The sequence below is a fragment of the Pinus tabuliformis genome, chromosome X, assembly GCF_031772625.1.
Source record: "Pinus tabuliformis cultivar Carrire ecotype Pingquan chromosome X, CPIR1, whole genome shotgun sequence".
Taxonomy (NCBI): Eukaryota; Viridiplantae; Streptophyta; class Pinopsida; order Pinales; family Pinaceae; genus Pinus; species Pinus tabuliformis.
Genome location: NC_142308.1, coordinates 1,025,290,083 through 1,025,306,270, shown reverse-complemented (window position 1 = coordinate 1,025,306,270; position 16,188 = coordinate 1,025,290,083). Strand labels below are relative to the sequence as shown.

Below are 16,188 nucleotides of genomic sequence, written 5' to 3'. Positions count from 1 at the left end.
CGATTGATGTGGCCATACCATTTGCAGCCACTCAGGTAGATTCGACTCACGTTCAATCCGAGGATGAAAGGGCTAACAACTTCATTGAGTGCATTCAACACATCCACCAACAGGTCCATGATATATTGGACAGAGCCAATGCTAAGTAAAAGCAGCACCATGATTAACATCGAGTGTCGCATAAGTTCCAATTGGGTGACAAAGTTTCGCTACATTTGCAGAAGGAGAGCCTTGCTGTACCCCATCGTAAGCTTCGCCCGTTCCGATATGGTCCATACACCATCACCAAGGTCATTGGTGACAATGCCTTCAAGATCAACATCCCACCATTCCTTGGTTTGCACCCAGTTTTCAATGCAGATCGCCTTCGGCCATACTTTCCACCATTGTTGGACATGCGACATTACAAAATAGCTCACAAAAACATAGCTCAACCCGGACTGCATGCAACAGGCCACAACTGATCGGATCATGGACATATAGATGAAGAACACTTGCGAACAGAGGATACAGTTATACTGAGTTATCAAAGTAGGCTAACTCCTTCACTAGGGCAAGTGGTTCACCAGGGACCGGGTTCAATAGAAATTTCCTCACCTCATGGAGGCTCTGCATGCAATGGGGACCATTGCTTCCTAAGGGGGGAGGAATGACCCAGGTAGATATTGGTGGCCACCCACCTATTCCACCTAGACTCCCCAGTCAATTTCATCTATTTCTTGGTTCATTTTAACATTTACTATTTTTAGTAGTTTTTCAGGTCCTAAACTTCTGGAGCAGTTTTGATCCCCTAAACGACGTTTCTAAGGTTCACGGCAAGTCCATAGCCATACATAGGGGCTTGCAGTGAAACCTGTAGTACTCAGCGAGACCTTTCAAAAAAGGTATTGTACGTGCCAAATGAAGATAATATGACCAAGTTTATGACCGCAAGAAGTTGGCTGCCCAACTAACCCCAACGGGGCCCAAAACCCTTGGTGTTACATCTCTTGGGGTTAGGGTTTTGGTTGTTTACAGTTTTCTGATGTTTTCCAATAATAAATAGTCCCTTGAGCCTCATTGTAACACAATTCATAGGCATGTAGTCGCCACATCTCTTCTCAAAGATAAACTACCATCGCTCGAGCTATCTTATTTCCATTCTGTTTGTAAGCATAGTTCAATATTTTTCTATTAATGAAATGAAGTATTTTCTGTTGCATCTCTATGTTTATGATTATATCTATAATTTGTTGCGTTCCTATTTAAGTTTAGATCAAATGGAATGATTACTGGATTGCACATATGATGATGTGACATGATAGGTGAAAAAATTAGAGTGTGACACATGGGAAGGCGTGTTGACATGACTAATAGGTGGAAGCACCAGAACGTGACACATGACAGAGCTAATGTGGCACAAATTTGGTGCTAATGTGGAAAGGTAATGTGGAGAATCAGCGGGCTAATTATGTGGCATACACATGGTCCAGTTGAATACTCACATGTGGTCCAATCATTCATTGCAATGTGGTAGCTTGAATTGAACAAAAAGGGCCTTATTGACCATGGAAGGACCATGTAGGAAGATCAAACCCTCAACCTAATTGGTACAACTCAAACAATTTACCACAACACAAATTGTTGTCTATTACAAGCATTATGGAACAAAATTTTATTTAAAGTTCGTGAAACTATATTGTATTCAAAATGGCATTGGGCGAGATCGACCCCACGACGTTGACCTAATAGCCCAAACCAATTTATCAATGAATCAATGGTTGCAATTGGGTAGTGAGATGAAAGGTTATGTATTTAAAGTTTATTGTTACCTAATTTCCCAAAATGGACCAACCTCAGGTTTGACCCTGTGACCTCCCCACCGACAGTTCAGTGACTTAACCAACATGCTACTAAACTACTTGAAATAACAAGTGCTGGTAATTTATATTTGATGTGTAAATCTTACGAAAGCCCACAAAATTACCAAAGTCAACAGGTTCAAGCTTGCAACTTGGTGTATATATAATAGGATTTTTTTTGCATTCCACCAAGGAGGCCGTAGGTTAATACGTTGTTGAGGATTTTTTTTGCATTCCTCCAAGGATGTCCGAGGTTAAAAATTATTGCAGGGGTATTCTTTTACGCAAAGTTTGAATACCAAAGACTGAACAATGGGAAGGTTTGGATTTAACCCAAGACCTTTTGTTCAACAAATCTGTGCTTTTACCAATGCACAAGAAAGTGTGTTTTGTGGAAATGTTTTTTACCAAGAGTTTTTGGGCTATTAGCTCTCTGTGTAATTTTGAAGGAAATGAAATGATTCACATTATAATAATGGATCAAATGCATAAATGAGTGGGCCCAAAGATGTAGCCCAAATTGGGTGAACTATGTTATCAAGATGTGTCTCTCTGCCTTTCTTCTTACTATTCATTTATGAATTCTACTTTTTAATTGCTCAATAACATTTTGAATTTATGATAAATTCATTCACACTTAAGTTATTGTGAATTCGTGAGTGTAATTTTAAGAAAAAATGGTCAAAGCTTCATTCATGGATTCAAAGGATTTTCACCTAACCTCCTATGATAATAAGGCAATTACCACCTCATCAACCACTAATTTTTTATAGTACTCTGAATGATCATTACCAAGTTATCCCTTTAATATGTTAAAGACCACAAAATAATCATAGATAGATCCTCCTCGTTTATCTCCACTATAAAAGTTATCTGGTGCTACAAAAGTTCTCTTTAATATTACAAGATTCTCATTAGCACTACATAAGTTATTCGCAAGATTATAGAATTCTTATAGGTGCTACAAAAGTTCTCTAACACTATAATGTTTTCTCTACAATGTTGCATAAATACTCCACAATATTGTATTGAGATAATTTCTCCAAACCATTACAAGGTATAAGCACTTTTCCTAACAATTAATGTTGCTTTTTAAAACAAAAATATTATACTAATTAAATAACATTATTTAAAATATATATATGCTTATCTTGATGCCTATACATCCATTATCACTTTAGCATGTATCAGATCAACTATTTAATCCACCTTGGTCACCATTGAGATAAAATTGTAGCCATAACTCCTTTGTAAAGTTCTTATTTTAATTGAAATTTTATTATTTATTAAACACTAACCTTCAAAAAAAACATATTAATAAAACTTTATTTTAATATTTTATTATTAATTTTAAAATTTAAAATAATTTTCGAAATTTAAAAAATAAAATTAAAAATTTCCCTTGTTTTTCAAAATCATTTTATTTTGATAATAAATTTATATAAACTAATATCTAAAAAGAATCCACGATAATACACTTTTTCTACCTACCATAGACTTCCATTGAATTTCTAACGTACTTTAAATATGATTGGTAATATTTATAGAATATTTTATTACACCATTATCTCAATGACAACCTTTAGTGATAAAGTTATATATTTTCTTTATTCATTTTCCTTACAAAAATAATACACTATTACTTTAACCTCCCACCTTAAGACTGAGAGCATACTTTCGGTTTGATGTCCGACCTTCATGATGATAACATAATTTTAATTTAATGTCCCATTTACAGGCGCGCATACTTTTACTTTAATGTTCCATTTATATACACACACGCTTTACTTTAGTGTCTCATTTACAGTGGAAAAAACAATGAAAGTCCTCGGTAGCGCGGAAGAAACCGAGAATTACCTGCGAATATTATCGAGTACCTTCCTGCAAAGAAAAAGAACGCCGAATATCGAATGTTGTTGTAACAGAAGTAAAGCATATCCAATACCATATAGTAGGGTTCGTAGGGTAGTGTACTCTCTGTGTCTGTATATATATAGACACAGACGGATCGATCGATCAGTCATTGCAAGGAATTATTGCCACAGACGGATCGATCGATCAGTCATTGCAAGGAATTATTGCCATCAATCTCTGATAGCATACACAACGTCGAGAATGGCGCTACCTTCATCCGCCCAAGCAGCCAACATTGCAGCTCCCGCTCCTGCGCATCGCCCTGCAGCTGCCAGATCCTCATCTTTGAGCCGCTCACTTCCCTCTGTCTTCAAGGTTTGTTTTTTTACTATTCATATTTTCTTCACTTTCTAATATAATTTGAATGATGTGTTTTCTTTTTTAAAAAATTACAAGTTATCCTACAAACCACTAAAATAATAATTTAACTTAACTTTCACCTTAAAAATAATAATAATACTACTAACAATTATCTTATGTGCCCTGCAGAGAGCTGAAATATCAGAGTTTGCGGGGCTGAAAACGACATCTGGTTGTATCACATATGGAAGACAAGCACGGGAGAACAACCTCAGCCTCTTTGATGCGGTTGCCTCACAGGTTGTAGCTAAGGTGAGTCAATACTATTCCCAATCTTATCCACTCATCACAGCTCGCGCCGCCAATATTTGCTGATGCATTTTATTTGGTAACTGAAATAATCAGGCTGGAAACTCAGGAGCCGTGAGAGGAGAAACCGTTGCAAAGATGAAAGTCGCTATCAACGGATTCGGACGCATTGGCCGCAATTTTATGCGTTCCTGGCATGGCCACAAGCGCTCGCCTCTTGAAATCGTCGCCATCAATGATATTACTGGTGTTGAAAATGTATGTTATAATAGGGAGGGGAGGCCGTTCATATATATATATATATATATATATTCTCCATATGTTTAGATGGCATTTCTTTTCCATATTTATGAAACTGAGCGTATAGTTTTACTTTGAATTGTGAATGCAGGCTGCTCACCTTCTGAAGTATGACTCAATTCTGGGTAAATTTGATGCTGATGTGGAGGGCGTATTTAAAGCTGATGGGAGTGGCTACAGAAGCATGCACGTGGGTGGGAAGCCAATCTATGTTCTTTCTGAGAAAGACCCCTCGCAATTGCCATGGGCGAACCTCGGTGTTGACCTTGTCATCGAGGTAAGGGCTTATATATCTTGAAATACATATATTATGCTTCGAATACGTAGTAACTATAGTTGACATAGATATAGTTGAGCCTGAATTAATGCAATCCAATGATGCAGGCGACCGGAAAGTTTACAGAGAGAACCCAAGCTGAGAAGCACATTGGAGCGGGGGCTAAAAAGGTGATCATTACAGCACCTGGGAGGGGCGACGATATTCCCACATATGTTGTGGGAATCAATGACAGCGAATACTCTCACGACGAGCACAACATCATTAGGTTAAAAAAACCATCATTTCATTCCTTTCTCAGAGTCATGTCACTTTCATCAATCTTTATAATCTTTTGACCATTGAGTTTTACCAGGGCAAAACGGAGAAAGATCTGCAGGTTGCCCGAATGTGTTCCAATAATATTCGTCATAGATAGTTCCGATTCAAATTTTAGTGCTGTAGAATTATTTTGTGTGTGTGTTAAAGAAGATATTTGATTTCTGGTTTCTCACCGAAGTCTTTTTCTCTTTTCCAATCTTTAAAAACACTAAAAGATAATAATATCAATCCTTACTTGATTTTGACATAACATAACTTACGTTTTGCAGTAATGGCTCTGGCATAGTAAATTGCCTTGCTCCCTTAATCAAAATACTGAACGACGAGTTCGGTGGTAAGTAATTGCTTCCTGATTTATGGTATTTGTTTTAGGAGATTAATTCTGTTAGGGTGGCTACAAATATTTCGCTAAGGGCTTCATAGATCTATCTAAGTGCTTAATTGAATAAAACAAGAAAAAAATCGGCCCAGCTATATTGCAGGTATCCATGCAAATTTTGCATGGTTATAATTGTATGTCGTGGAAATCGGTCGAAGTGACCAATATAACATAAGAATGTTGTCATGTCGATGTTGCAGGTATAGCGAAAGGGAGTGTGACTGCAACACTTTCATACACCAGCGATCAGGTGATTGGATTCTGTAAAACCTTTTGAAAGAAAACTAGTGGCAAATATTGAATAGATGGATTCCACAGTTCTTCATCACATTTTAATAAATCTAGTTCCACTAAATTGATGTTATTAACGTTAATAAAGAATTCGAACCAGACAACTCTTATTGTTTCATATAATTAGATGAATGGTTATGGAAAGGTTTCATTTAAATTTGGGTGACTCAATGCAGAGTCTGTTGGATGCAATACACTGTAACAAGAGAAGAGCAAGGGCGGCAGCGCTAAACATAGTTCCAACAAACATCGATATATCCATTAATACACTCTCTCGAGTGCTGCCCAGCACTCTCAATCTCAACGATAAGTTCAACGGCATTGCTATGCGCGTGCCCACCCCCAACGTTTCTGTCGTGGACTTGGTGGTCACCGTGGGGAATAAGGGGTTTACCGTAGATGATGTGAAGAAAGCCTTCAAGAAGGCTGCTTCGGATGGACCCCTCCAAGGTATTGTTGCAGTGTGTGACAATCCCTTGGTGTCCATGGACTTTCTCGGTTCCCACGCTTCGGCCACTGTAGATACTACACTCACCATGGTCATGGGAGAGGACATGATCAAAGTGGTCGCTTGGTTTGACAATGAATGGGCTTACAGGTATTCATCTCATAACACAAATATTATGCTTTTAGCAGCAGTGTATTAAATAAATATTGCTCATTTATCATTTTAAACGACTGAAAGTTTCAAACTGGTCAAGAATTAAACCATTAGATATATACACAAACATATATAGATAATCTGTTGATGCATTGCCTTCTCAGTCTATATTTTTTTATTTACCCAACTTTTAGATTAAATAAATGGTTACTTAACTTTGATTATATGTTTTGATTGCAATAAACAGCCAAAGAGTTGTAGAGTTTGCACACACGGTGCATGCAAAATATGCAGCGACCTTGGGCGAAGTTCTTGTTCTTGAGGAAGAGGAAATGTGCAGGGTCGATATAGAGGACGTTGAATGCAAAATATACGACATTTAATTCTATCGTTGGCTACTCCCTCTTTCGACCCTCCCCTTCCCTCGTCTTTTAGTCACAGTGCATAATAAAAAAGAAAGAGGAAGAAAATAAAATTAATTTATGTTTTGGTGTTGTTTCGGTGTGATGTTAAAGATATTTGTGATACTCCTTCCTTTCCATTGTTATTAATGTTCCCTCATATTTGTAGTCACTCTGCGAAAGTAGAAATAAGTGCATGTGGGAGGAAGGAAAAAACTGGTAACAAAGCTGTTATTTGAAGTACCAGTTTATTCTGACATTTTCTACACCCTCGGATCGTTTTAGTTTTATGGTTTTGATACGGTGGAAAGACATGTTTCTCCAGTGTCACGCAGCGTTGATATGGATTTGTAATAATATATTTTCATATAAATAATAAACTTGTTATTTAATAATATTACGGTGTGTAGCTTCTCTTTATCAAGGATGGTATTATCACTGTTTATTGTAAAACTCTATTTTAATAATGGATCACTTTAAAAAGCAAGATTATGGTGTGTAGTTTCTTTTTTTCAATTTAATTAAAAAAACAACAAAATTAAATTAAAATAAAATATAAAAAATATTTTGATTGATATTGATATTTTTTCAATCTTAATTTAAGATTTTAATTTTTAATTTGATTAAAAAAATAACAAAAATAAAATATAAAAAAAATATTTTGATTGATATTGATAAGGGATGTATTGATTTCTTAATAATATTTATTTATACATTAAAAATGTCAATAGTAAAATGAGGTGAATTTTCATTGTTAAAAATATTCTTACACTTTCTAATATATATTTTTAATTCATATATTAATTCTTTTATAATTAACAAAAATAATAATAATTTAAAATAAAATTTTAATTTTGTTAGTATTTATGATTTTTTTAATTTTGACAATATGGGATGTATGATGAGATGTTTTAATGTTGATTATAAATTGAGGTTTATCAAGTCATTTAGTTAATATGATTGTGCTATTATATTTTTAAATTCAAGATTGAATATTTTTAATTAACTCTTTTACTATATTGTTTTCTTTTATTTTTATTTATTATAGCAAGAATGAGTATGTAGATTATATTAAAAATCAACGCCTCTATGGGGCAAGTACATCAAGAGATACATTGCTTTTGCCTCATAAAATTCTAGAAAGGCTAAAAACCAATCTCCTCCCAATAAGAAAATGGGGGCCAAATTCCAAAAACTAAATCTTCAAATGTTTATTCCTATAGAAAATGTTTACAAAAAATGCAGAAACAAGGCATTTCTATAAATTGCTAGAATATGGTCCACAGCTGGACCCACAAGGAGCAAGATAGGGCTCAGAACCCAAGTTCTTTATCCTATGATCTTTCTTGCTTCTTGTGACTAGTGGGGAAGAACATTGACTTGTAAGCACATCTAAATAGGAAGGGGGAGAAGAACAGGTTTTGTATTTCTTCTTGACCACCTTACCAACTTCTTCATCATTCAATGTAGGAGGAACCTTTGGAGAAAACTTGTCCACCACAAAAGTTTTCTTTGGAGAGTTTTAATTTGGATCTTCTTCATCATTTGTTAGGATGGACCTTTGGAACACAAGTATTGTTTAAAGATACATGATCTGGTGCTAGTTGATATGCTTGGACATCAAGATTCTCACCTTCTTCCTCAAGGACCTTTAAGAATTCAAAGCTATTACTATGAAGGGGCTAATGTGGAGATTCAACCATACATCTTTGTTGCTTGTTATCTCCATGTTTCTTATATTTCCTTTTAACTAGAATGAATCCTTGCTTATTTTTTCATTGCTCTTCTTTAGGAGGGGGCAATGGATTTGTAGAACTTCAATAAAATGAAGCTTTTGTATAATTTTTCTCAAAGCGTCCATACTCGTGACAAATATTACACTTGAAACGAACATGTTTATGAGACCAATCATCTAGATTTAGTTGAATTGCCTCAAGGAGGCCTTTTGATAAAACCATTTCAACACAAATTATAGCACATGTAAAGTTTTTCCCATGTCTCACATCACTAGTAATATATTGACCTAGTTCATCTCCTATATCCTTAAAAATATCTTCTCCCCAACAAAGAAGAGGGAGAAATCACATTCTGATCCACACAAGTGCAGATGAAATTTCCATTACATAATCAAATTCCATAGACCAATGAATGAGAAACAAACCTCTGTTACCCATGAAATAAGGCCCTGACTTACAGATATGGTCTCTATCTCCCTACTTTTCAAAAAGGAATGAGTAATACCAATTTCCAAAATAAAAAACACCCAAGGGTTCATGATTTTCCCAATTGACAAAAAGTCATTATACATGCATTAAACCAAACAACAAACCCAACACCCACATGATATCCTTTAAACCTTATCCATGAGCAATGACGAACTAGATATCGATAGTGAAGTTTCCCTAAGAGTCTCCATGGAAGCTCAACATCAAGGTTTCAAGAAGCTATGGAAACCCTAGCCATGACATAACAGACCCATAGAGATCCAATTTGGATAATATTGGACATTCTGAGAAACCGGAAAAATACATATAAAACATAGGGGCTTAACAAAAGGCTTTAAAAATGCAAAAAACATCACTAAAGAATCAGGAGAACAAGGTTTGTAAGTCATTTCATTTGTATAGGATAGCTATGAAACAAGGGAAAACAAATTTTCTTGATGCGAGTTCCTGAATCTCTACGGAAGCTCAGTGCCAAGCGTAGACGATTAGAGAAACCCTAGCCGCAATGGAGCAAGAACTCGATAAAAATAACCCAAACTACAAAACTACTTAAACTCTTTTATCATAAACACAAAATTATTTGGTTGAATTATGAAAATCTTAAAATAATAAAGTTATTTTGGGAATATTGAATAATTCTAAGTTTTTAATGTAGTGTGGTGAGAAGTTACTTAGTTAAATTTTAGCCATATTTATTTTTTAAAGTAACTGAGTTATATATATATAATATATATATATATATATATATATATATATATAAATATAAATAATTAATCAATTAATTAAAAATTTTATTATTAAAATATATATTTTAATTTTTTATAAATATTTAATAATAATTAATATAAATATGATTTCCACTCATCATTTAAATAATTTTATTTTAAATTATTAAAATTCATTTATAATTTTATTTCTCTTTAAAAAAAAGTGTTTCAAAATTATAATTATAATTATATATTTATTTATATATATCCAAAATTCAAATTTATTATCTTCTTAATATTAATTTTTTCTTTAATAAAATAATAATTTTCATATTTTTTTTTTTAAATATAAAATTAATTAATTGTTTATAAATACTAACTTTTTTCTTTATTTCTTATTTTATAATTTTTTTTTTTAATTTAATATAATTAAACCCAATATATTTATTTTAAATATAATAGCAAATACATATATATAATCTAAAATTGGATTAATACTATTTTTCTAAAATGATATTTAATTGATTAAAACGCGTTTCAAATATGGTTTCTAACCATATAATATTTCTTAAATAAAGAAAATTATTTATTATTTTGTTTTGTTTTTATAAAAATAAAATGTAATTATTAAAATTATATTAATAAAACTTGAGTAATATTGCAATTAAAAACTGTATGCTGTTATTATTTCACAGTTTTAAAAATGTTTCATTACAACTCCAAATCAACGTTTGGATTTAATCTTAATATTATATATTTTTTAATAGGGCATGCCTAGGGATTTTTTAATCCTGAAACTATAGTAATTAACAATAAATATAGTGATGATCTATTTTAATAATTATATTAAGAGCTTTATGATCCTAGTTTACGACCTTTATTTCCTCGTTAAGTTGGTGCATCATTTCGTTTTCATTTGGTTCCCCACATGTTATATCTAGGATGATTTTTTTTTTTTAAAGGATATAAACTATATCTTCCAATCAACTTGAATACCAAATTGCATAGGAGATTGTGTTATGCATTAAAAAAAAATGCTAACTACTACAATTATGTAAGAGACCCCATGATTCTATTTATGGTGTGATTTGATGTTTTATATTCCCTTTTCGATGTGAAAATGTGAATTGAATTATTTTGTAAATGTGAATTGAATTATTTTGTAATGGATATGTTCCTCATGATTTCGAAGGTCTTTGTAATTTTTTTTTGGGAGTTGTCGAAAACTCAACAAATACCCAATATCTTTAACTCTTTCTACTATAAATTCTTAAATTCCAACTTTATGTTTCTTATTTTCTATTTCTTGATTGTTCTCCAATGTCTCAGTTGAGCTAGAAACACTTCCTTGAAATTAAAGGATAGGAGATTCTCAAGATGAAAAAAATTGCAAAAGCCCTATGTTTGGGTGTTAAAGTTGACACCATATTAAAGCCACGAATATATTTACATATAAATATAGTTCCAAGGGAGGGGTAGGGGGTTCCTTGAAAACTTCCAACCAACCAACAAGAAAAAAAATACAAGCTAGAAGAAGTCTTTGAATATTCTTGCCACGAAACAAGAATCACATTTCTCTTGATGCATTTTAAGCAACAATGCCAATATCTAATCATAAATCAGAGCGATATGGAAGCACTAGACATAAGCATGTGCATCCATATCTTGGTACATGTAAATCATGGGGGCTTCCCTCACTGAACCTATGACACAGCACGTGCGTTCGTGGCATACTAAACAATACCCTTAATTTGACTACATATTGGAAAATACCTCTAAAAATCCCATTATTTAATCCCCTACCGATATAAATCCAATACACCTTCCCAATTTAAAAAACCCCTATTTTCACTAAATATTGTATGTATCCATTTTTTTATTCACATTTTCTATACCCTTTTATTTTTATATCCCATGTATAGTGACATGATGCATCTCTTATGACCCCACATGCATTCTACAATGCACCTTTCTTCTTTTGATATACATTGTAAATGCATATTAGTTGCACCTTTCTTCTTTTGATATACATTGTAAATGCATATTAGTTCTCCCACAATGCAATTACTTAACCCACACTCAAGCACATCTCACTATGATTTGTGGCATTTAATGGTCTAAGGCACACAAAGATCAACCATGTTTTAGGAAGATTAATTATGTGCATGCATATAAAATGACATAAATTGATCTATATTATGATGAAAAATCAATTAATGAATCTTTATGAATAGATTTGTACCAAATAAGGTGTTCAAGCACAAGTCTAGACCCTCTAGATGCAAGACAACTATCTAGAACCAAAGTTGGGGCCCCAAATCTCAAATCAAGGGTGCAATCCCAACCTAGGAATGCTTAGAAGAAGAGGATGGACAAGTCCCAACACATGCTCTCTTAAGGGAATAACACGAAAGCATGAAATCACATTTTGATTCACTTTCATCTCACCAATGAGATATGGGCTATCACTCATAGACTGTGTAAAATGAAACACTGGATTGGAGATAACACATAGGCATTAAATGAATGGACTACAACTAGAACATAAGACAATATTTTGGTTGTAGAGGTGATCTGCTCCATTTGGCTAGCTCAAAATAATGATGTATTCCAAAATAAACCTCCAAACACTTACAATATTTTCTACATGTTGAAGGCAAGCATTACCTTATCATGCACCTCACTAAAGACAAGGCTTCCTTGCACTCTCATACCTTTGAAATACAATTCTAAAATTTCTAGAGGATATTTTGATTATCCAATTTTAAGGTCACAACCAAGCCAGACACCACATTGGTGTATGAGACCCCCTTACTTGTGCGACAAGGGACCCACCTCCACACAGCGATTTGACTGCTAAGTCAATGAAGGCATACATACTCTACCCCCTCTGGTTTTGAACCTGTGACCTCTTAGGAGGAAACACATGTTCTTAACCATTAGGCCCACTCAAGCTAGATATAGTGGATTTCTTCTTAAGGTCTCTTTTAAATAATGAGCGATTACATTGGAACTAACATTATATAGGAAATAGAAACGACCCTAGAAACAATATTAAGAACTAATATCACTTCCTTGAAATAGGAATGACCCTGGAATTTCTATAATCAGAGAATCACTTGAAAATTTAAGCTAAACAATATTAAAGTAGTGTCTTGAACACCAAGAACCAAGATCCTTATCGCCCTATAACGAACCAACCTATGCAAGATTAGATTTACAAAAAAGACCTGCCAGAGAACATCCATTTACACAATTATGCTAGAGAAAACATCTATAATTCGAAAATCAGTTGAAAAGCATGATATGGGATTTTCAAATTCAAAAACCAGTTGAGAAGCATGAGATCAAACTTCCAAGATTTTATATAATGATTACATGAACTGGGGTGCTCACAAGATGGACTTAAATATCCAAGGAGGAAATGATAGGAGAAAAGCTTTGCCAAAAATTGAAAATAATCCTTTCACTTTTCTTTCCCAAGGGATTAAGCCAGTTGTTTATATAAACACTTCAGTTAATATTGTTGTATAGCACTTCTATTAATATTGTCTTCTTAGTGTCAAGATTAGAATAGAGAACAATCATTTTCGCTATATACAACCATGATTACAAATATCCCAAATCTTCTATGGAAAACGTGTAGACCAAAGGTTAGAAAAGGCCAACGAGGTTTGAGGACTTCTAAAAGAACAAGTGTAGGAATCTTCTAATTACCTTGGAAGCTCAAGTTGGGCAGGACTAGTAGGACTCACATCACCTTCCATGACATATATTATAGAATCTTCAAAGCTAAACCAATTGTCCTTGAGTTTGCTACATGAAATTGTTAAACTACTGACATGTCCAAAGATAATTTTGCAGCAGCTAGTGATTCTAAAACACAAATTATTGATCAAAATAATGATCATTTTACCAATATGTCAGAATAAGTTGCAATAAATAGCTATGGCAGAATTAGTTGAAGAGAAGGCACATAATTTTCTTTCAGTGCCTCTGAACTTAGTTTGAGACAAGATAAATATGCAGCATTTGATCAAACTTTGTTGTATCTAAAAAAAACAGAAGTTGGAAACAAAATTCCACGCTAAAAAGGTTTTGAACAACTCTAGTATAACTTATTTTCCTATAAAACACAAGATTTAGTCCAACTTAGTTGCCTCTAATTCAAGAAAAAGTTGAAAACATAATTCTGAGCTAATAGATTCTCACAACTCTAATTTAATTTCATTGTAACTGTAAAATAGACCCCTATAGCATGGGAGAATAAGCATAGACCTCTTGATGTAGTCTTAAGTCGTAGGTGACTAGCCATAATACATAATATCCATTCTTTGAACAATAAAGAGAGCAAAAAACTAAAGAGACAAGCCCGTTTGTATCAATATTCCATCTTACTAGCCTTGGACCAAAAACTATCTTTAAGAAAGTATCCATTGGAGTGAATATTGTCTTAAGAAACTGTAGAGTTCAAGCCCTATGAACTGACTTCCTTAAGGGCTCTGAGCTTAGTCTATAGAAAGACCTCCATTTTCATCAATACCTTCTTGGGAACGCCTTCTTTATCTTATTCCAGAGTTATTTAATATTCTATGATAGTTTGGTTCTTAGCATGGATTTATAACTGCTTATTGAGTATTGAGTTATAGAGTATTGAGTATTGAGCGAGAGAGAGAGAGAGAGAGAGAGAGAGAGAGAGAGAGAGAGAGAGAGAGAGAGAGAGAGAGAGAGAGAGAGAGAGAGAGAGAGAGAGAGAGAGAGAGAGAGAGAGAGAGAGAGAGAGAGAGAGAGAGAGAGAGAGAGAGAGAGAGAGAGAGAGAGAGAGAGAGAGAGAGAGAGAGAGAGAGAGAGAGAGAGAGAGAAGAGAGAGAGAGAGAGAGAGAGAGAGAGAGAGAGAGAGAGAGAGAGAGAGAGAGAGAGAGAGAGAGAGAGAGAGAGAGGATGACAAAGGCTGTTGGGGCTCACTGCTGTTAGACTGAAAACCTACAGGTCTATTGTATTGAAAAAGTCCAAAATATGTTGATGACTGAAATATGAGTTTTGTGTTTACTAAGATCATGTACTTAGTCTCCTCTCAAAGAGCTTCTATTTACTCTGAAAATGTGTGTCTTTCAATGTGTTCACAACAGAGCTCCACAAGCATCAATATCTCCCTAAATTATGCTCCAAATCTATGTTACCCTTCTCCACACAACTGACTCTCTTTTGTTGTCCATTCTAGACCTTCCCACTCACTATTTTAGTCTTTGGAAACCTACACAAGGCACCCTACAGCCCATGGTTTTGCTACAGCAAGAGCTCCAAACTTTGTTCAAGGGTTAACACCCTTTTCTTCACTTGCACTAGTCTCTGTGCACCTGCAACTTGAAGAGAAGGCCCTATAATAGGACTCTCGGCCCTCAAGTAGACCTCCATGCAATGTTGCACCTGTGGCCTTGAAGCCTTACCTCAGACCTGTTATCACATATATATTTGTGTTAAAAATGATTTATATGGGAAAAAGAAAATTGGTGTTTAAGTTTGCAGTTTCTCTTAGGATTTTACATAGGAGTATTATTATGATGGTTTTCAAATCTCCAATTATCTCCCAAGTCTACTAGTTCTCGGTGACACTCAAATCACAACATAGATCATCAAAGAGACGACTGATTCTTTCTACCTCTCATGGTTTAGTTTATCCTGTTAACTGCAACCCAATCAAACTCTTGCATTGGGTGAGCTCTATTGTTTCCACAATTCTGGGCTTCTGAACCAGATTCGAGGTGTTGCAAAGAAATTATATGGTGAAAGGAATATTTCATCCAGATTTAGAGGAAATAGGAGGCTCAATTGAGGCATTACACATTATTGAGAAACATTGGACACTTCTTCAAATTGGGCTAATTCTGTTTCCTGGAACTATTCATGCACTTCAAGTCCTATATTGGTGCCATCAGATGATCATTGTACTCTAGGTTTACAAGGAATGATTAAACATGACGTTGGATGGTCGGCTTGTTTGGCAGAGGGTGAAAATGATCCATATGACAAAACCATCCATATTGATTCTCAACATGAGAGATTTGTTGCCAAGGGTTACAATGTAAGGCAGCTGGCTACAAGAGCTCTAGGTGTTCCTTTGTTTGAAATTTTTGTAACAAAAGACAGTGATCATAAATACAAGGAGTAGGTGGTCTACTTGCAGCGGAATGGACAATCTGCAGATGCTTCCTTTTTAGTATCACCTAAAGCTACTGAAGACTCAGATACTGACTTAGAGAAAAATGATGATGCAGATGTGGGAGATGAGGGATTGAGACGAGTTATTACATTTCTTAAAGCT

General features: G+C 34.3%; 1 protein-coding gene across 1 annotated transcript; it reads left to right on the top strand.

The window, feature by feature from the left end:
- The first annotated feature begins 3,876 nt into the window (after positions 1–3,876).
- Positions 3,877–7,331, top strand: LOC149143240 (glyceraldehyde-3-phosphate dehydrogenase A, chloroplastic-like). The gene is made up of 9 exons (XM_089447618.1): positions 3,877–4,070; positions 4,245–4,367; positions 4,461–4,622; positions 4,756–4,941; positions 5,049–5,209; positions 5,532–5,596; positions 5,842–5,891; positions 6,109–6,530; positions 6,781–7,331. Exons 1-9 carry the CDS (start codon positions 3,957–3,959, stop codon positions 6,914–6,916), a joined length of 1,419 nt encoding a protein of 472 aa, XP_089303744.1. The 5' UTR covers positions 3,877–3,956; the 3' UTR covers positions 6,917–7,331.
- Positions 7,332–16,188: the final 8,857 nt, after the last annotated feature.